The sequence below is a fragment of the Xiphophorus hellerii genome, chromosome 3 (assembly GCF_003331165.1).
Source record: "Xiphophorus hellerii strain 12219 chromosome 3, Xiphophorus_hellerii-4.1, whole genome shotgun sequence".
Lineage (NCBI taxonomy): Eukaryota > Metazoa > Chordata > Actinopteri > Cyprinodontiformes > Poeciliidae > Xiphophorus > Xiphophorus hellerii.
Window position 1 is genome coordinate 10,850,748 of NC_045674.1, and position 23,388 is coordinate 10,874,135.

General features: G+C 36.6%; 1 protein-coding gene across 1 annotated transcript in view; it reads right to left on the bottom strand.

Annotated features, from left to right (window-relative positions):
* LOC116717253 (B-cell receptor CD22-like) overlaps positions 1-22,978 on the bottom strand; it is a 34,660-nt gene extending 11,682 nt beyond the window's left edge. Inside the window, exons 1-6 of the mRNA XM_032558485.1 lie at positions 22,822-22,978; positions 22,059-22,176; positions 20,401-20,727; positions 19,983-20,294; positions 18,881-19,144; positions 17,313-17,621 (exon numbers count right to left, since the gene is read on the bottom strand). Of these exons, the coding sequence (XP_032414376.1) occupies positions 17,313-17,621; positions 18,881-19,144; positions 19,983-20,294; positions 20,401-20,727; positions 22,059-22,104 (1,258 nt within the window). The 5' untranslated portion in view covers positions 22,105-22,176; positions 22,822-22,978. The remainder of the gene's footprint in view (positions 1-17,312; positions 17,622-18,880; positions 19,145-19,982; positions 20,295-20,400; positions 20,728-22,058; positions 22,177-22,821) is intronic.
* Positions 22,979-23,388: the final 410 nt, after the last annotated feature.

Here is a 23,388-nt window from a genome sequence, read left to right on the forward strand (position 1 = left end):
TTTGTTTTTCTTAAGTGACATTAAAAAAATTACTAAACGAAAATCAACATTTATTTTAAAATCTTGCTTGGATACTTTGTGAAGCTCTTTAGTCATTATTAGTTGTTTTATTTTGACAACTTCAGCAGAGAAAATGAAAAACAAAAACTGAATGAAGAAAGACAGTTGTGTGCCAATCGAACACTGGTTTTTTGAGGTTATGTGGGCAGTAACACATTTCACCATCAAGCAGCCAAAAAGGAAGTGGAAGAGCAGATTAATCAGCACAAATTTCTTCAAAGGAGGACTATTGTGTAAAAATCTTTGTGGAACTAAAAATAACACAAAACCGACTCCCAAACCGGGTGTCTAAGTTTAAACCAGGATGCTCTTTATTGTGCTTGAAATGTAACATGACAGCAGCCTCACTGTCTTTGGTTGTGCACTAAAACCCAGCTAACATTGATCTCGATCCAGTGTCTCTTCTTCTTACTCTATCAACTAACCATATTAAAAACAAAAAAGAGTAAGTTGTGTAATATCCTAAACTTTTGTAGTTGAAAGAATATTATATTTCCAATAAGTTCCCTAGTATTATTTTGGAATACATCCCACTTAACATTCTAACATGCCTCATCCACTTAAAACCTCTTTGCATGGAAACCCTTCTTGGACTATGAAATGCTGAAAATATGTATGCCCCTTAACTTTAGTTTGGTTTTTTTGTCTTCTTTAAACTGCACTGCTGAACTTTTGCTTTTTGTTGTTTTGTTCTTAAAAACAAAAATTAATAAACATATTTTGAAAAAAAAAACACAACAAAAAAAACAAGCAAATTACTTACAACTTTACAGAGATAATTCTGGACAATGTTAACTAATTATTTACATGTTTTATTTACTTCTTGTATTTATTTACTTTTAAAGGACTTTTACAAACCTTTCATCAGGAGCTGTTATATTTTAAGATTGAACTAACCAGACATACATTTTTTTTCTGTCTTAAGGTTTGAGGGACATATGAAAGCCTGCATTATGTGTAAGACTGTCTTATTGTTGCAAGTTGGAAAATAATTTATATCTACTTTGTTTGGAAAATCTTCTGTGTTTTCATCTATCAAATAAACTGAATGTGAAACCACACATCTGAAAACTTTAAATTTTACCAACACTGATGAAAACCTGTTTTTTAATGTAAGCAATGCAAAAATGATAAGACTTATACATACACCAAACATCTATATGCCTGAGTTCGGAATGTCCTTCTCCAATCTCATTTACAGCTTTGCAGAAAAAAATCTTCTTGTCTGTTGAAACTTTAATGTTCAAAATCTTTCCAGTTCCAAGGACATTTTCCTGTCCTTCATCAGCTCTATACCAGGTGTAATTCTGCTCTGCTGGGTTGGCATTACTGTTACATGTCAGAACCACATTGCTGTTCTCTAGAACCGAACCAGAGGGACTGGCTGAAACTGTGAGATTTTTAGGGGAATCTAAAAAGAAAAAAAAAAGAAAAGAGAATGACACATTGTTAATATGGACAAATAAAATATATTCGTAAAGTTGACAGTTCAAGGACACTGTTTTGCTACTATTGATAAAAACATTTTGTTTACTGTAAGTGTTATAGTAAACGTTTGATCTTTTAAAATCTTATACATGACCAAAACATCTGTGTCTGAGGTTTAAACATTCTTCTCCAATCTCACTTACATCTTTGCAGGAAAACATCTTCTCCCTCAATAATTTAATGTTTGCATTTTATTGATTGACTTACAGTTTTGATAGATATTGAAATATTGTAGACTGAATCCTACTCAGGATCACTCAACCAGCTAAATCCCACGGTGTCAAAAGATAGGTTATTTTATTTATATGCTAAGTGATTGGCTGATTTAAATTTTTTATGTAGTACACTTTGATAGTTAAAGTTATAAATTTTAACTGATTGTTCTGTGTGACTCTGATGATGGTAAAATACCAGAATATGTTTATTTGGTAACAGTTTGTTTCTTAGTACAAGTGTGTTTTTAATCTTCTCCACTTAGTTTAGTTATTTATCATGTAGTCTAAGAAGCATTAGCTTACAACTTAAGTTTTTACAAACTAAATAAACTTGTTTTAATTGTGTGTGGAACAACATAACATTGATTACATCTGACTACTTTATACTCAGATATAATGAATTTATAGAAACATAGAGAAACTTTTCTTTGATAATAGAAAGTTTTAATTTTTTAAGCAACTCATTATGCTCTTTTAACTACATAACATATATTGTCTGAGTTGCCATTTTGAGAGAAGACAAAGGAACTTACATAAAACATCTGTCATTAATCCTGTGGTAAAAGCTGCATCAGAGCTTCCATCTTGTTTCTTGTACACAGCAGTGCAGGAAATGTTCTGTTTATTGTGGAGGAGAGAAGCAGTGAAGTTCAGAACAGAGGTCTTGAATTTGGTTTTGTTCCGATTCTCCTGCAGTGTTTCCTGAATCTCGCCCAGTGTTGGGGTCCAAGTCAGTGTCGGAGGATGAGGCAGACATGGAGCTGGAGCAGAGCACATCAGACTCACTGACTCTCCCTCCTTTATCTTCAGTGTGGACGGAGTCAGAGTTGGTGAGGGGAAATTATCTGGTTGGGAGATTTCAAGTTGGTGTTTAATAACAGTAACTCAGTAAAATACAATAAATTTAATTGAGTTGCATTATAGCCAAATTTTGACCTACATTAAACCTACCTGTGACCTCAATTTTTACTTTTGAGTTTTTGAAACTGTATTTTAGACTATTGTTGCACTCCAGTCTGAGGTAATAAGTCTCGGTGTCATTAGTCTGCATTTTGTTGAAGGTTGTGGTGCAGTCTTTCTTTGTTAGGTTTCCTGTTACTGGATCTCTATCAATTAGTTGTTGAGCTTTGGGTTTAGATGAAAACCATTTAGCTACACATTGGTTATTTAAGTTCTTTTGATGTTCCTTCGTTACATCAAAGGAGCAGGGAATGGTCACACATGATCCTGTCATAACATGTACAGTCTGCACCAGATTCACCTGAAAGCTGTTACAGCCTGAAAAACAAAACAGACACTGAAAGGAGAAAATGCTGCAGTAGTTTATTTAATCTTTAACATGACATATAAAACAGCAAAAACCCTTTATTTGAATTTGCATCTTTCATTCAAGATGCTGTCACAGTCATGGGGTTCTGGTCTAAAATAATTTTTGGTTTGTCTGAGCTTTGCTTTTGTATTTTGTTACATAAAAGTGCACATTCATGTAAAGACTGTAAAAATGAGTCTGTATGTCAGTGGAAGAGTGGAAATATTCAGGTGTACACTGTACACCTGAATATTTGTGTACTCAGGTGTACTCAGTACAGTACTGTGTACACTCAGGTGTACTCACAGTACACCTGAGTACACAAATATTCAGGTGTACACTCTCTAAAGGAGCAGTGGAGGTCACACAGACTCCTTTCATAACTTGTACATCCATCCATTTTCTGTACACCCTTGTACCTAATGGAGTCAGGAGGGGTGATAGTGCCTATCACCAGCGAACGTTTCGGGCGAGAGGTGGGGTCACCCTGGACAGGTCCATAACTTGTACAGTCAGAGGTAAATTAACCCCACACTTGTCAGTGTTGGCACCGGCTAAACAAAATAAAGCCTTTAAAGCAGAAAATGCTTTGATATTTAACATTAGAGAAAGAACAGCTTTTTTACTGACTGGTGGTAATTTTAATTTGAAATGCTCTCACAGACATTGCTTCATGATCAACAGTCAATTTTGTGTGTGTTTGTTTGAAAATAATAACTATTTTCTGACTGAAAATGCCAGTAAAGTCAATAAAATATGATGAAACAGCAACACTGATTAGATATACAAGCTTTTGACACTTTTAGCATCAGTAAATCCAAGATTAGTAAAGGACATTATTGCGACTTCATGTTTCAGATCAAACATCTTTCAGAAAGGTTACCTAAGTATTCAGATTTTTTTTTTAACTTAACAGAAATCCATAATTCCTTCTTTTATGTGTTTGTATTATGAATAACGTTGATCGCACTAAATATGGACATTGCAGGAATATTAATTAATTCTTAGTGTTACTTAAATTTTCTTTTGTGTTGCTCACAGATATCAGCACTTTCCTAAAATAGTGGCCGAAGTCATTTTTTACCAAATGTGACTTTTGCCACCCTCACTCCCTCATTGCCAAAAATATTGATTTGGATAAATAAAAAATTAAAAAGTTTATTTTTGAATGTGAAGATATGATGAGAGCGACACAAGAACACAATAGAACTCAACCATAAATTAAACAATAATTGCAGATTACGTACTTTATACACACTGAAACCTGTGATGGATTTTGTTTTTTCAATATTTCAACAAAACTAAATGCTATGCATAAGAATCTCACCTTGGAGTACAGAGCCAATGAGAAGAAATATCAAAGGTCCAACCATCTTTGTTAGTTGGTTCCTGTCCCCAACACTTTTGTGGCTGGACGTTTGGTTCACCTTGGGCTGATTGCTAGTCTATCACATGGAAACAAACACAAACGGACACAAATGACAAACTACTATGCAAAACCATAGAACAATTTAGAACAACAAATTCACCTAGAATACATTTTTTTTGTCCTTTTGAAAACAGGTAGAATACCCAGAATAAACTGCAAATTCCATGCAGAAAAACCCCAGTCAGGAATTCAAACCCTCTTCTTGTAGCAAAGTAATAGTGCTAACAAAAGTACCACCAGCATGAAAGCTACTCAAACAAACTTGGCATTGGTGGCAAGTGGTAAAGCTACTTCTAAGGTTTTGGGACTTTAGCAAGTGAAATTCTTTAAGGCTGTTAGAGTTTCTAAGCTATCATGAAAAAGGCAGTGGTAAAAAAAAAAGCAAAAAAAATGAAGGAAGGAAAAAGGAATAAAAATGACCAACTTACATTTTCATTTCAATATGTCAGAAAAATGTGAAGCCAGATTTGAAAACTTTTTAAATGTATTGTTTAAAAAATGCATAAATATTTCATGCAGTATATTTAACTGCCAACATTTTTTCTTCTTTTACTTTATCTACATGCATAAGACATGTTTATTTCAAGACTAAAAGAGATAAATCCCCCAAAACCCAATAGACAGATGGCATGAAAGTTTAACAATTTGAAATGTAAATGTCTCACCTTTTACCAGAACTTTTGCAGCTCCTTATCAGTCTATCAGAAGATTTTACATAATCAATTCAGTCTATGTAGATGAAATAAACACTGCTCATATTATATTGGTTTGAAATCGCATGCAATAGCAAAGAGACAAAGATTACTCCAAGTCTTCAGTCACAAGAGACGAAAATAGGTTTAAATTTTTTTTGAAGCGTTAGCAACAGACCTAAAAAATGTGGAAGTAATTTAAGAGTTGAGAAATACGACGGGAAGTTCCCCAGAAATGGTTTTAAACAGCACCGTCTTCTCCTTCCTCTGTGGTCTTTGCTTCACATCGCAAATACTTATTTGAGGCTCAAAGAAATTTGCTACTGAGGTGTTATTGTAATACACGGTTTCATTTTATACTGGGAAAATGCACATTTAATCAAAGAGAGCGTTATTTTGGTTTCAAGGTTGCTGGACATTTAAAAACCATATCACCTAAAAATTAAAGTTGTTTATTCTGGTGCACAGTTACAGTGAGATGTAATTTCTAAACTCTGTCATGTGATTTGTAAATTGCAATGAGCATAAGGCATACTGCTGCAGGATAAATTATCTATTAAAGCTCTGTGTGTGAACATAACAACAACTTGTGATGCAACTTTCCACAGGTTCAGATGCAATAGTCCATCTTAGGATATTTTTACAAGTTCTGCTTTGACCAGGCTGCATAAGGCTGTGGTTAATGTTTTCTTTGTTAGGGTTCATGCTGCGTGAATTGGTGTGTGAAAGGGTGTAGTGTGAAGCACTTTGGATCCTTTGCACTTGGTAGAGCACTATACAAGTAAAAGCTATGATTACCTATGATGGTAGCTCTAGTCTGCTCTAGATTTCTAGTGAACTTCTTGTGTCTCTTGTATCTCCAGTCTCTTGTTGCCTTGTTTCCTGTGTTCCAGGTATACCTGAAGCTTTTTTGTTTTCTCCAATCCACCTAAGGGATAACTTACTGTATTTGTGTACTGCCAACAGCAGCCTGACATTCTCAGCTCCTTCACCAGCATCAAGCTCTCGTCAGGATTAAACCCAGGCAGCAGGTCAAAAGCAGATGGTTTTGTTTTAGTTCTTGGACGTTAAAATGATCACAGAGTTTCCTTCCTGAAACTCCTCTTCTTCCTGCTGCTGAGAACAGAGTTAACAAATTCTCTATAGTTAAAGCATTAGTTATCATACCAGCTTTAAATGTGTTTCAGTCTCTCATGGCTGGATGGAAAACACCAGTTCATCACTAGGTCACACAAAGACACATAGGCAAATCAGCCCACAGTTGAACTTAGAAGTTGTTTTTACAGAGGTCAGTTAACCTAGCAGTCATGTTGTTGGACTGTGGAAGCAGCCCAGAGTACCCGGAGAAACTCCTTGCATACATAGAACATAGAGACCTCTGCACAGGACTTAAACCCAGAATCTTCCTGCAAGACAATATTGCCAACTTTGACACCATATCTACTATAAAGTCTGTAAAACGGGCTAGAACAGGAACAAGGTCTTGACTTGCTGTAGAAGCTGGTCATAAAGTGTGAAAATGTCAGAAATAATATTGAGAGTAACATCTTTGCTTTGGCAATGATCTCAGATAGCAAATCTCACACCCATTTTGGATCATTTCTTTTTCTCATTACTAATTGTCATTACTCAGAAAATTCAGGTTTATTTTAAGTTTTCTTCACTACAAGAATCGCGGGTTCAATTCCTGGACCCATCGCCGCATCTCTTCCCCCCTTTTCTGTCAGCCTACTTTCATATAAGGGACACTAAAGCCCACAAAAGACCCCCTGGAAGGAAGAAAAAAAAATTCGACAGTCTTGTCAAAATATTGGAATCCTCTGTCTTTATGTTTCCCCTTTTTTGGTTATAAAAGACAGTTATAAAGTAATTAATTTCCAGCTTTTTTTCATATGCTTTTTTGTATTGTTAAACCCAACATATTTTGGTTTAACTCTCGTATGTTGCAACTTTACCAAACTTATAAACACAAATATCTAATTCAATCTGAAGAGACTCGGACGAAGAAGGAAAGTGATTAAAAGGTTTATTGACATGCATGAATTAAGGTTCTTTGGTTCTTAGTGCTTTAATCCTGGAAATGTTCTTCAGGTGATAGAAGGCCGACTTTGTAACCGTCTTTATGTGGCTCTGGAGGTTCAGATCAGAGTCCATCACTACTCCTAGGTTTCAGGCCTGATCGCTGGTTTTTAGTTGTAATAACTGAAGCTATGCATTGACTCTAGATCAGGGGTGGGCAATCCTGGTCCTCGAGGGCCGGTGTCCTGCAAATCTTAGAAATCTCCCTGGTCCAACACACTTGAATCCAAAAACTGAATCACCTCCTAAATGCAGTCCAGTTCTCCAGAGTCCTGCTAATGACCTCATTATTTGACTCAGGTGTGTTGAAGTAGAGATGCATCTAAAAGTTGCAGGAGACTGGCCCTCGAGGCCTGGAGTTGCCCACCCCTGCTCTAGATCGTTCCTCTTTAGGTCCAAAAATAATAACTTCAGTTTTGTTTCTGTTCAGCTGGAAAAAGTTTTGGCACATCCACACATTTATCTGTTCTAAGCATCTGTTCAGTGATTGGATGGGCTCTGAGTCACCTGGTGACATCGTAATGTAGAGCTGTGTGTCATCTGCATAGTTATGGTAGCTAATATTATTTCCGTTATAACCTGAGCTAGTGGGAGAATATAAACATTGAATAAGAGGGGTCCTAGGATTGAACCTTGGGGTACCCCACATGTGACCTTTGACCTCTTTGATGAGAAGTTTCCAATTGAAACAAAGAAATCCCTGTTCTTTATGTAGGATTCAAACCAGTTAAGCACTGGACCGGAGAGTCCGACCCAACTCTCCAGTAGATTCAGTAATATGTCATGGTCAACAGTGTCAAAACCTGCACTGAGGTCCAACAGAACCAGCACTGTGGTTCTCCCACAGTCCGTATTTATATGGATATTATTGAACACTTTTACGAGGGCAGTCTCTGTGCTGTGGTGAGCACGAAAACCAGACTGGACGGAGTCAAAGCGGGTAGTTATTGTTAGGAAGCTATTTAATTGTTTACACACAGCTTTTTCAATAACTTTGCTGATGAATGGGAGGTTGGAGATCGGCCTGTAATTCTGCATTAGTAATTTGTCCAGACTGTTCTTTTTTATAAGTGGTTTGATTACTGCTGTTTTCAAAGCCTGGGGGAAAACGCCTGATGAGAGTGATGAGTTTACTATTTGGATCAGATCAGTAGCAATAACAGGCAGGACTTTCTTAAAGAAATGTGTGGGTAAAACATCCAGACAGCAGGAACTTGAGCTTAGTTGACTTATAATTTCCTGTAGGGTTTTATAATTAAGTAGTTAAAACGTGCCATGTGAACTAACTTGACTTGGACCTAGGCAATGATGTTGGAGGTTCAGTTCCTCCAGATTAGGCCGTGTGCTTCAGGACAGCTAAGTGCTGATTATTTGTTGCTGACGAACCCGCAAGAATGACTGGTAGGTGCCTAATGACGATTGGCTCAGAAGCAAGACTGGAACAAACGCGTTCGAGCGTGGAACCTGGGGATGCTAGAAAATAGGCTGCATAGACCTAGAAGTGACAGAATGGCCTGGGAAATAATAGCATGCAGATTTTGGGCGAACTTGGATGAGAGATGAAACTTAGAAGCGCCAGATGGGACATGTGCTTGAAATATTGGAATACGGAACAATTTGCTTGATAGTGGAGAACAACCCACATCTCCAGACGAGTTTAACAGGGGGGGCATTGACTTATTTTGGGGGGGCAAAATTAATCTATATAGCTGAACATGGACAACATCAGTAGAATACAGCAGTGGTCCCCAACCTCCGGCTGGCAGACTGGTACCGGTCTGTGGACCAATTGGTACCGGGCCGCACAAGAAATAATTAAATATTTCCATTTTATGTATTATTTGAGTCTGGAGGATCTTTTATTTAGAAAACCCTTTAACCGGATTCTCTCGGTTACATTGTGCACCAACACTGAGCCCACAAGCAGAAAAATAAGTAAGAAACAGATCCGATGTCTTTGGAAAGTTTCTTTGCGAAGGGGAAAAGGCCCAGAGAAGAAACAGAAGAATGGATTTATCCCGGTAGGTTATTCCCACATTCCGAGCTCGCTCTGCATGATATGGTGACCAGCTTGCTAATGAGGCAATAAAGCTAACTGCTTCGCCAAGTAGAGATCAAGCACCCTGTGTATAAGCAACACTCTGGTGTCATTGTCTCTCATCACTCCCAGACGGGACCGTCTCGTTGCAGAGAAACAAGCTCAGGACCCCATTAATTTGTCGTTATTGTGAGTAAAAAATTTTTACGAAAGTAAAATGTTTGTTTTTCTTGCGCATCTGTATCTTATTTTGAAGGGATATATAAACATTACCATAGCGACCAGAGTCAGAGAGAGTTGGGACAGTGGTCGAGATGAGAGGAGTAGAGCTTGAGAGGTTTAGGTCTGGTTCACATGATTTAAGGATTGTCGGCCGATTTTCCAAACTTCTGACCACAGAGCTGATAAAAGTTCAACAAGTTCGATCGGTTCGTGTGTCCAGCCACACGGCAGAAGCAACACACCACACACAAACCAATTCCACTCACAACATCCTGGTTCAAGAAGAAAATCCAGTAAAGCCCCCCAACATACCATACGTGAATTTAGAATAAACAAACACAGATGACGATGTAGAAGCAGTAGTGATAGTTTTTGGACTCATTTTAAATGATTAAAGACGAAACAAAAAGAAAAGGCTTTTGATAAAAGAAGGCGGGAGAAACCGCTCTATTTGCTGCACTATGATTTTTAAGGTGAGTTATTTTTTTCGTAGTTAACAGTTTTAACTGAATAAACATCCATGTTTATTAAGCACATGATAGTTTCCACATATCACTTCCAATGTCCACCGGACTCTCAGCAATGTCAGCTGTTTGGGATTCCCTCCGTGCTTACGTCACCGCGTTTTCTGATTGGCTACCTGTCACATTCAACAGGTTGCGTTCTCGCTATCAGTTAGGGAAAACCACTGCAAAAAATGTTAAATTGTGCCATGTGAACTAGGCTTTAGCTTACACACTAACATACAGAAGCCTCATCTGAGCATGACTTGTATTGTCAGTACACCAACTGACAGTGAGTTAGTGTTACGCCCCTTATGAATAAGAACTCTACCTGTAAGGGAATAATGAAAACACGGACATGATGTCACTGCTTTCGTCTCCAGTGTTGTAATGGTAATATTTCAAAACAGTTTCAGACATTACACTGTCACATATTGAGTACACATTACACACATTCTGGTTATGCCAACACAGTAAAAAAAAAAAAAAACTAGCACACACAGGACGTTAAACTCCCATAACTTAAAATCTAAAAGGTTGAAATTTTCAAGAATTATAAACAAACATAGCCGGAAAAGTAACATTAAAGAAAAATACATTGTTTTTAAACTTCATTAAACTTAGGCTACCTTTTACTGTATCTGTCTGTATCCAAAATAATCGATGGCAGATCACTAGATCTTGTTTTCCCTTTTAGTTGTCTAAAATAGTTTTATAACCACTACATTAGCCAATGTAGAAAAAGAAAAATGAATGCGGTAACCATTACAACGCGTGAACGTCGGATTGCCCGGTGTTATAGATTAACTGGTGGCTAAATTAACTGGTTGAAACCTATGCCCACCGCAGATGTTTCTAAATTGTAGGTGGCTGTATTGATGCCTGTTAAAAAATGCGACTTGTGTGACAAAACGGTCTTCAAAACTTTACTATAAATCCCATTTGAAGCAGATATGTTTAATGTTGCACGTGAAAATTAGGTTTCAAAATAAGTTTCTACAGCACAGCATTCAGTGCGCTTCGCATTTGAGCATAACCAGATCAGTGAGTAACACGACAATTCCATTCACATTCAGGTTCACCAGAATAAATTAATTTCATCTCATGAAATTAACATGAGACAGCCACAATAAGTGGAAGGTTTCTGCTTTTTGCAACCAGCTCTGAAAAACATTGGAATTGACTCTCAAGTACCTGTAATGTGATTTGCTTAACACTTGTAGCATAGTGTGTGTTTTTGGCTCAGATCCTGCAATGCAACAGCACTTTTTCTGAACTTTCTTTTTTTTTTAGCGACACTACTCACAGTAAGTGTCGTTAAACGATGAGGCTGGTGTCATCATATTTAATAAAATTTAAATCACATACCTGATGGTGTTGCTTGTGGTGTTTACGTGTCCAAATAGAGAGGAATATCAAGTAATGTTGATAAGTTATACTGCAATAAAATCTCATCTAAATGATATAAAGTTAACAGTCAATGTTGTAGTTGGTGGTGATATCCAAATCGACGCGCCAAAATTATAATAATAAACGTTCCTACATTACTGTCAGATACCACCAACAGATTATGAGCCATATCTACGGTATTTGTCTGTGTTCTCTACTGGGAAACAGTTTGCAGGCTGGTGACGAGGGGAAAGAAACTTAAAAACAAAACGAGCCGCATTAACACTTGAATTAACTCAAACGGGGTCCTCAACGCAGATGTTTGTAAAAATTTTTGTCGTTTCCTGATCAAAACGTAAATAAACGGATTAGAAAATGTCTCTTTCTCTATGATCTCTTCAAAACAATAATAATTCTTTGTATGTGAAGGAATATTCAAGAATATATTGAAATATCATCAAAATATACCACACTTCAAGAGGAGACTGTGCTATACTGTAAGAATTTCTACCATTACCCAGCATTGTTAGAGTACTGACGATTATTTTACATCTTCTCCGTCTTATATTGACTGACATGTTCTGCAAAGATGTAAATAAATGTAAACAGTTCTGATATGATGCAAACTAATTTCCTGCTCATTTAATGGAAGCCACATTATTTTGTTTGCACCTTAACTGGGCTGCAGACGCAAAGCTTTGCAATTTAGTAATTTCACAAAATCCTTAGTTAAAAGTTTGCCAGGCTAACCTGTTAAACGATATTACCTCCAAAACGTTGGCAATAAGTGAATTTTATTTTTTTTAGACAATAAACTAAACTGATCCAATAAATCCGACGACATCTCTAACTGAACTCGTACCAGCGGTCGCTGAGTTCCAAGAGCGCCGTTTTATCCACTAAACCAGTGGTCCCCAACCACCGGGCCGCGGACCGGTACCGGTCCGTGGACCAATTGGTACCGGGCCGCGCAAGAAATAATTAACTACTTCCGGATCTTTTATTTTCAAAATCCTAAACCAGACATTACCGGGGCTGACCGGTCCGCACAACTAAAAAGGTTGGGGACCGCTGTCCTGTGCCACCATAGCACGCCAGACTATAGAATATTTTTTTGTTGTCTCTTATAGTTGAGTGTTAAGAGTCACTTTATGAAAAGAATAAATAAATTATGAGAAAAATATCAACAATAAAGACGAAATGATACTTTCACATAGATCTGCGGTTGCCATGTCTTCTTTAAGTGAATTAGGAACTCAACTCTCAACTCTATAATTATAAACAAATTATAGCATGTTACAAAAACAGTCTTTAAAAAGATTTCGCTATAGTTTCTGCGGATATCTAATTGAAATATACAATATGAGGGAGATGTGAAAAACAACATAGCCAGTCGATCTTTTTAAACATTTCATTTTTAATCCCATGGATCTTCAACACTTATATTGGCTTTCAGGGATTAATATTTGCTTTGAGATCTGTTTATGGCATCTTTCGATCTTCCTTTGACGAGTTTCAACCTCTGAAGCAATACAGAAATCAAGACAAGTTCTGCGTAATTGACCTGTCTTGGTGATTTTGCAGATTTTATTTTATTTTTTAAAGGTGGGGGGGAGGCAACATACCATGTTAGACCAATAAAAGTGTTTCTAATTAGTTATTCCCGAGATCTTAATGGATGTCTTACGGACTCGGATAGTATTTTTCCAGAAATTTGTAGTTTTTTAAGCTTATCGCATTGTTTGCTTCATGGTTCGGTAAAGGGGTCCTAAAAAGCCACGCCCACACAAACATCTGCGACTTCCACATGCCACCACCAGTTCATTTAGCCACCAGTTAATCTATAACACCGGCTCTTCTGTAGCTGGGTGCAGATACGTCTGCTATTTTTATGAATGAATAATTCCTCTGGGCGAATAAGCGTAAATCAACACGGCCGCTGACTTGAGAGGGACCGAGAAAAGGAGCAGGAAGTAGAGTGCAGGGCGTAATAAAGTTCAAAAAGGAATATATTGGGGGCTTTTTAAGGGTAAATGACGGAGGCTACTACTTAGTGAGAGACGCTGTAGAAAAGAGGGTGGCGATCCAATTTGGCTCACCGTTTGGAGGGATGTTACTATTTATTAATGCATTCATTCAGTTAAAAGCCCTGAAGCATTTGAAACGCAGCCTGAGTGGCGCATGCGAATAGGGCCTGCAAGGTCAGAAAGGGGATACACTAATACAAGTTCCTGCGTTTTCTAGCGTTGCAAAACATGAATAAGACGTGTGATGGCTACATCTTACCCCGAAAGCCCGAGGCGGGCGTAGCGTGAGAATTCCGATGGGAGGTGCTGATGAGCGGGTTGAGAGCGGCCATGCGGAGGTGAGAGAAGCTGTTGACATGGCTGAACCAAAGCGGGGAACCGGTGGAAAGACGATGCGATGAACGGAGGTGGTGAAATGGAGAGATGATGAACGATTACCTCGGAGGGAACGGCGACGTATATCGGTGAGGCGAGACCTTCGCCTCAGGCGAGGCCTGAGGCGAATAAAGACGGCCCGGGGATGTAGACAGTGGAATTATATGTCTGCTTGCCAAAGGTGGACCTTGGAGTAGGTAGCGAAGGAGTAGGAGACGGTGAATCCCAGTCATTCGAGAAAGCGGCGGGAGAAGCTGGTTGGCATGATCGAGGCCGGGCCCGGGAGAAATCCTCTTGCATCTGAGGAGCGTCTGAAGGGAAAAAGAAAGGGCCGAGCTAAGCGGCTTTTATGACGGAAGGACGAGGAATCACGAAGAAAAGGATATGGTGGGATAGCTGGCGAGAAGCTGTGGCGTGAGGATGAGCGGATTGAGCGGAGCTGGAAAGCAGACTATTCCATGGATGGAGGTCTTTATCGACTGGGGTTTGGTCGGTGATTGGCCGTGACATGGCTTGGTCCAGCGTTGATAGGTCGACGACGATGAGCAGGTCGCGCCGATTGGATGATGCAGGTGGGGCTAAAGAGTGTTCCAGTTTGAATTTATGCCTATGCTTCATAATAACAGCAAGTTTTATGGAGGAATTTAAAGGTGCCTAAACTCATGGAATATATAAATAAAGAAATTATACAAACTCCCTCTGCTCATAGCCAAAATGGGAAGAGATTCAGTGCACATCTGCAGAACCAAAAACATCACATTTACATTGTTACAGATATCCAAAATCTTTTGACTTCTGCTTCTGACATCAATTTTTTATAGAGTCCCAGCTCTACTGGTGTGTATTGGGAAGCTTTGACCAGTGGCTTTACTCCCCTTCATTTGCGTAGCAATTCTGACTCTGTTTTATGCCCACTCTTTGCCTTTATCTTCAGTGTGGACGGAGTCAGAGTTAGTGAGGGAAAGTTATCTGGTTGGAAAGTTCAGATGCGATTCATTATCAGTGTGTCAGTAAAATACAATAAATTCAAAGTTAGCTGCCTCAACATAATTTATCCATCAAAATTCTGCATGTGTATGTCAAACTACCTGTGACATCAATTTTTACATATGCTGTGAAAAACTGTATTTTAGAGGATTTTTACAGTCGATTCTGAAGTAATAATTCTTGGTATCAAAAAGGTCCATACTGTTGAAAGTTGTGGTGCAGTTTTTCTTTGTTAATTCTCCTGTTTTTGGACTTCTGTCAGTTAGATGTTTAACATTATTTTGGGACCACCATGAAGCTTCACAATTTTCATGTAGCCTACTGTAAGTACTGTTCATATATCTTCTCTATGTCAAAGGAGCAGGGGATGGTCACACATAATCCTGTCATAACTTGTACAATCTGTGGCAAATTAGTTTGAAATATGTTACAGTTAGTGCCTGAAAAACAAAACAAATATAGATAGGAAAAAATGCTGCAATTTTTTATTAACCCTTCATCAAGACTTCAAAAATAGAAAAAAGTTTGACATTGAGACTTTGCAGTTCATCTTTCATTCAAGATACTGTTACGATCAAAAGGTTCTTGTCCAAAAATTTATAATGGTCTTAAAAAGGTCTCACAAAGTCTTACATTTCAGTTGGTGAAGCCTGTAGAAACCCTGTTATGCAAAGTATGGAAATATGATACTTATGTTACTGCTGAGCTGGCGTGCCATGTAACTCGCAGAGGCAGCAACAGCCTATTACAGCATCTGAGAGCAGCAGTTTCTCTCAGCCAAGCTTTTTATTTAAATTTTCTCTAGTGTGCACTAGAGTTAACCAGTAACATTTATAAGGCAATGTATGTCCCTCTCATACAAAAACCAATTCAAAATGAATGACAAAAAACAATAGTTAGGCTGAAAACAAAACAGTAAAATAAACACTCTTAGCAAGACTCTTAACAAAGGCATAGTATTAAATTGCATTGTATTATATATCAATATTTATATAATAAAAAAGCTGTTAAAATATAAATTTATAATATGTGGATAGCAAAGAACTGGTCAAATAAACCTTTTTAAATAATCACAAATCAAATGTAGACCCTGTCATACTGATATTAATATTGTATAAAGATACTCTGTTTTCAGGTATGTCCTTGTAGGCAATTTGATAATGCATTGGACTATAACTAGATAAAGTTTAACTATTTAATTGCTGCACAGTATTTAAATGTCAATAAATATCCTTTTCCATCCTGAAATAGCTGAATTTATAGCTGACTGAAACATATTTTAATTATCATTAAGCCTTAATTTGCTATTTTGCAGAAAAAATCAGAGCTCAATTTAGACAAAAAGAAATATATAAAGCAAACACTTTAAAAAAAATGCTTATGAATATGCAGTTCAGAGCACTAAAATACATCATGAAAGAAATGTCAGGCTTGTTCTTGTCACGTCAAGTACATTTGTCAGTTGTTGTAACATACTGACTTTAAATCAAAGACAATAGGACCAAATTTTTTGAAAGCATCCTTGACCTTAAATTAGACCTTTCATTTTGTTTCACTTTATTTTCAGAACCGGGCTCACCAAAGGGTGATAATTTATTCAATGTTCAGTGTTTATACAGTTGTTTTTGAATTTAACCTGAGCATGTTCACTTTCTGCATACATTTCTAGTTTTAACTTCTGCATACAGACTTCCTATTTCCAGCAAAGAGCTCACAAAATGCATATTGCTCCTCTCAAACATATTCTCCTCTTCATAATTTGTTTTTGATATTTCTTGAGTAATTCACGCTGACATGAACCAGATGTTCATCATTCTTTCCTGAACACTCTCTGGTTTCTTCTGCAATTTCAGAAGAGGAGTTGGTGCATTTCACATCAGTTCCAGGTTGGTGGTTTTCTGCTTGATTGAGTGGTGCAGAGTTTGCATAAAGAATGTCTTTGATTGAGTTTGGTACCTAAGAATGAAAGAAAAACTTCATTCACCTTTTAGACATGATAATAGTATAAGAATACCAGAAAAAGCCATAGTCAACAAACCTCATTTTTCTCTTTCATTTGATATGCATCTGTGTTGACGTCGTCTCTAATCCCTCTAGCTTTATGGAGAATCTTATGAAACCTGAAAATTATACTTAACATTTAATATTTTTTTTTTCTTTCACTGATCAACTTAATAAAGCCTCAGAAAAACCAAACACTTATGGTTGCAGAGATAAAATAACATCTTACTTTCTCATTTTCTGTATAAGCAAGGCAGAATTGTTATAGAAGCTACAAAATTAAAAAACTAAACACAACACAATTATTTTTTCTCTTCACTCACCAGACCAAATACAGCACGGCAAATACAAGGAATACAAAACCAGTAACTCTGGTGATTAAGACAAACGCTTGGATTAACCCTGCAATGCAGATTAAAGATTATGGGAATTATTTTTGCTGCAGAATTAATTTGGTTCACAATTTTGCAAGGAAACAAAAAACAACAAAAAACAGACCTGGGTTTTCTTTAGAGGTCTCAAGGCCGCTGACAAAAAACTGTTTACTGGCTGATCCCAAGGAGTTGGAGCTGAAGCACAGCAAGGTGGACAGATCTTTGTTCTGAGGTTCATTCACAGTGATGATGCTCCTCAAATGTGAGGCATCTAGAAACTCATTTGTAACCACCACCTGGCTAGATGGACTAACAGGTTGCCCATTCAAGAACCAATGAGTCATTGGAGTCGGATTTCCCACCGTTTCACAGGAGCAGTTGAGCTGATTTGCAGTTTTGGTGCAGTTTGATGAGAACAGGATCTGTGAAGGGACTGGAATGAAAGCCAAGAATCTAATCAGTAATAAATGCACAATACATTTATGTACAATTTTTTTTTTTTTTTTAAGTGACATTAAAAAAATTACTAAAGGAAAATCAACATTTATTTTAAAATCTTGCTTGGATACTTTGTGAAGCTCTTAAGTCATTATTAGTTGTTTTATTTTGACAACTTCAGCAGAGAAAATGAAAAACAAAAACTGAATGAAGAAAGACCGTTGTGTGCCAATCAAACACTGGTTTTTTGAGGTTATGTGGGCAGTAACACATTTCACCATCAAGCAGCCAAAAAGGAAGTGGAAAAGCAGATTAATCAGCACAAATTTCTTCAAAGGAGGACTATTGTGTAAAAATCTTTGTGGAACTAAAAATAACACAAAACCGACTCCCAAACCGGGTGTCTAAGTTTAAACCAGGATCCTCTTTATTGTGCTTTAAATGTAACATGACAGCAGCCTCACTGTCTTTGGTTGTGCACTAAAACCCAGCTAACATTGATCTCGATCCAGTGTCTCTTCTTCTTACTCTATCAACTAACCATATTAAAAACAAAAAAGAGTAAGTTGTGTAATATCCTAAACTTTTGTGGTTGAAAGAATATTATATTTCCAATAAGTTCCCTAGTATTATTTTGGAATACATCCCACTTAACTTTCTAACATGCCTCATCCACTTAAAACCTCTTTGCATGGAAACCCTTCTTGGACTATGAAATGCTGAAAATATGTATGCCCCTTAACTTTACTTTTTTTCTTATTTAAACTGCACTGCTGAACCTTTGCTTTTTGTTGTTTTGTTCTTAAAAACAAAAATTAATAAACATATTTTGAAAAAAAAGAAAAAAACAACCCAAAAGCAAATTACTTAAAACTTTACAGAGATAATTTTGGACAATGTTAACTAATTATTTACATGTTTTATTTACTTCTTGTATTTATTTACTTTTAAAGGACTTTTACAAACCTTTCATCAGGAGCTGTTATATTTTAAGACTGAACTAACCAGACATACATTTTTTTCTGTCTTAAGGTTTGAGGGACATATGAAAGCCTGCATTATGTTTAAGACTGTCTTATTGTTGCAAGTTGGAAAATAATTTATATCTGCTTTGTTTGGAAAATCTTCTGTGTTTTCATCTATCAAATAAACTGAATGTGAAACCACACATCTGAAAACTTTAAATTTTACCAACACTGATGAAAACCTACTTTTTAATGTAAGCAATGCAAAAATGATAAGACTTATACATACACCAAACATCTATATGCCTGAGTTCGGAATGTCCTTCTCCAATCTCATTTACAGCTTTGCAGAAAAAAATCTTCTTGTCTGTTGAAACTTTAATGTTCAAAATCTTTCCAGTTCCAAGGACATTTTCCTGTCCTTCATCAGCTCTATACCAGGTGTAATTCTGCTCTGCTGGGTTGGCATTACTGTTACATGTCAGAACCACATTGCTGTTCTCTAGAACCGAACCAGACGGACTGGCTGAAACTGTGAGATTTTTAGGGGAATCTAAAGAGAAAAAAAAAAGAAAAGAGAATGACACATTGTTAATATGGACAAATAAAATATATTCGTAAAGTTGACAGTTCAAGGACACTGTTTTGCTACTATTGATAAAAACATTTTGTTTACTGTAAGTGTTATAGTAAACGTTTGATCTTTTAAAATCTTATACATGCGCAAAACATCTGTGTCTGAGGTTTAAACATTCTTCTCCAATCTCACTTACATCTTTGCAGGAAAACATCTTCTTCTCCCTCAATAATTTAATGTTTGCAATCTTTCCAGTTTTATTGATTGACTTACAGTTTTGATAGATATTGAAATATTGTAGACTGAATCCTACTTAGGATCACTCAACCAGCTAAATCCCACGGTGTCAAAAGATAGGTTATTTTATTTATATGCTAAGTGATTGGCTGATTTAAATTTTTTATGTAGTACACTTTGATAGTTAAAGTTATAAATTTTAACTGATTGTTCTGTGTGACTCTGATGATGGTAAAATACCAGAATATGTTTATTTGGTAACAGTTTGTTTCTTAGTACAAGTGTGTTTTTAATCTTCTCCACTTAGTTTAGTTATTTATCATGTACTCTAAGAAGCATTAGCTTACAACTTAAGTTTTTACAAACTAAATAAACTTGTTTTAATTGTGTGTGGAACAACATAACATTGATTACATCTGACTACTTTATACTCAGATATAATGAATTTATAGAAACATAGAGAAACTTTTCTTTGATAATAGAAAGTTTTAATTTTTTAAGCAACTCATTATGCTCTTTTAACTAAATAACATATATTGTCTGAGTTGCCATTTTGAGAGAAGACAAAGGAACTTACATAAAACATCTGTCATTAATCCTGTGGTAAAAGCTGCATCAGAGCTTCCATCTTGTTTCTTGTACACAGCAGTGCAGGAAATGTTCTGTTTATTGTGGAGGAGAGAAGCAGTGAAGTTCAGAACAGAGGTCTTGAATTTGGTTTTGTTCCGATTCTCCTGCAGTGTTTCCTGAATCTCGCCCAGTGTTGGGGTCCAAGTCAGTGTCGGAGGATGAGGCAGACATGGAGCTGGAGCAGAGCACATCAGACTCACTGACTCTCCCTCCTTTATCTTCAGTGTGGACGGAGTCAGAGTTGGTGAGGGGAAATTATCTGGTTGGGAGATTTCAAGTTGGTGTTTAATAACAGTAACTCAGTAAAATACAATAAATTTAACTGAGTTGCATTATAGCCAAATTTTGACCTACATTAAACCTACCTGTGACCTCAATTTTTACTTTTGAGTTTTTGAAACTGTATTTTAGACTATTGTTGCACTCCAGTCTGAAGTAGTAAGTCTCGGTGTCATTAGTCTGCATTTTGTTGAAGGTTGTGGTGCAGTCTTTCTTTGTTAGGTTTCCTGTTACTGGATCTCTATCAATTAGTTGTTGAGCTTTGGGTTTAGATGAAAACCATTTAGCTACACATTGGTTATTTAAGTTCTTTTGATGTTCCTTCATTACATCAAAGGAGCAGGGAATGGTCACACATGATCCTGTCATAACATGTACAGTCTGCGCCAGATTCACCTGAAAGCTGTTACAGCCTGAAAAACAAAACAGACACTGAAAGGAGAAAACGCTGCAGTAGTTTATTTAATCTTTAACATGACATATAAAACAGCAAAAACCCTTTATTTGAATTTGCATCTTTCATTCAAGATGCTGTCACAGTCATGGGGTTCTGGTCTAAAATAATTTTTGGTTTGTCTGAGCTTTGCTTTTGTATTTTGTTACATAAAAGTGCACATTCATGTAAAGACTGTAAAAATGAGTCTGTATGTCAGTGGAAGAGTGGAAATATTCAGGTGTACACTGTACACCTGAATATTTGTGTACTCAGGTGTACTCACAGTACAGTACTGTGTACACAAAAATATTCAGGTGTACACTCTCTAAAGGAGCAGTGGAGGTCACACAGACTCCTTTCATAACTTGTACATCCATCCATTTTCTGTACACCCTTGTACCTAATGGAGTCGGGAGGGGTGATGGTGCCTATCACCAGCGAACGTTTCGGGCGAGAGGTGGGGTCACCCTGGACAGGTCCATAACTTGTACAGTCAGAGGTAAATTAACCCCACACATGTCAGTGTTGGCACCGGCTAAACAAAATAAAGCCTTTAAAGCAGAAAATGCTTTGATATTTAACATTAGAGAAAGAACAGCTTTTTTACTGACTGGTGGTAATTTTAATTTGAAATGCTCTCACAGACATTGCTTCATGATCAACAGTCAATTTTGTGTGTGTTTGTTTGAAAATAATAACTATTTTCTGACTGAAAATGCCAGTAAAGTCAATAAAATATGATGAAACAGCAACACTGATTACATATACAAGCTTTTGACACTTTTAGCATCAGTAAATCCACGATTAGTAAAGGACATTATTGCGACTTCATGTTTCAGATCAAACATCTTTCAGAAAGGTTACCTAAGTATTCAGATTTTTTTTTTAACTTAACAGAAATCCATAATTCCTTCTTTTATGTGCTTGTATTATGAATAACGTTGATCGCACTAAATATGGACATTGCAGGAATATTAATTAATTCTTAGTGTTACTTAAATTTTCTTTTGTGTTGCTCACAGATATCAGCACTTTCCTAAAATAGTGGCCGAAGTCATTTTTTACCAAATGTGACTTTTGCCACCCTCACTCCCTCATTGCCAAAATTATTGATTTACATTAAAAAAAAATTAAAAAGTTTATTTTTGAATGTGAAGATATGATGACAGCGACACAAGAACACAATAGAACTCAACCATAAATTAAACAATAATTGCAGATTACGTACTTTATACACACTGAAACCTGTGATGGATTTTGTTTTTTCAATATTTCAGCAAAACTAAATGCTATGCATAAGAATCTCACCTTGGAGTACAGAGCCAATGAGAAGAAATATCAAAGGTCCAACCATCTTTGTTAGTTGGTTCCTGTCCCCAACACTTTTGTGGCTGGACGTTTGGTTCACCTTGGGCTGATTGCTAGTCTATCACATGGAAACAAACACAAACAGACACAAATGACAAACTACTATGCAAAACCATAGAACAATTTAGAACAACAAATTCACCTAGAATACATTTTTTTGTCCTTTTGAATACAGGTAGAATACCCAGAATAAACTGCAAATTCCATGCAGAAAAACCCCAGTCAGGAATTCAAACCCTCTTCTTGCAGCAAAGTAATAGTGCTAACAAAAGTACCACCAACATGAAAGCTACTCAAACAAACTTGGCATTGGTGGCAAGTGGTAAAGCTACTTCTAAGGTTTTGGGACTTTAGCAAGTGAAATTCTTTAAGGCTGCTAGAGTTTCTAAGCTATCATGAAAAAGGCAGTGGTAAAAAAAAGCAAAAAAAATGAAGGAAGGAAAAAGAATAAAAATGACCAACTTACATTTTCATTTCAATACGTCAGAAAAATGTGAAGCCAGATTTGAAAACTTTTTAAATGTATTGTTTAAAAAATACATAAATATTTCATGCAGTATATTTAACTGCCAACATTTTTTCTTCTTTTACTTTATCTACATGCATAAGACATGTTTATTTCAAGACTAAAAGAGATAAATCCCCCCAAACCCAATAGACAGATGGCATGAAAGTTTAACAATTTGAAATGTAAATGTCTCACCTTTTACCAGAACTTTTGCAGCTCCTTATCAGTCTATCAGAAGATTTTACATAATCAATTCAGTTCATGTAGATGAAATAAACACTGCTCATATTACATTGGTTTGAATTCGCATGCAATAGCAAAAAGACAAAGATTACTCCAAGTCTTCAGTCACAAGAGACGAAAATAGGTTTAAATTTTTTTTTGAAGCGTTAGCAACAGACCTAAAAAATGTGGAAGTAATTTAAGAGTTGAGAAATACGACAGGAAGTTCCCCAGAAATGGTTTTAAACAGCACCGTCTTCTCCTTCCTCTGTGGTCTTTGCTTCACATCGCAAATACTTATTTGAGGCTCAAAGAAATTTGCTACTGAGGTGTTATTGTAATACACGGTTTCATTTTATACTGGGAAAATGCACATTTAATCAAAGAGAGCGTTATTTTGGTTTCAAGGTTGCTGGACATTTAAAAACCATATCACCTAAAAATTAAAGTTGTTTATTCTGGTGCACAGTTACAGTGAGATGTAATTTCTAAACTCTGTCATGGGATTTGTAAATTGCAATGAGCATAAGGCATACTGCT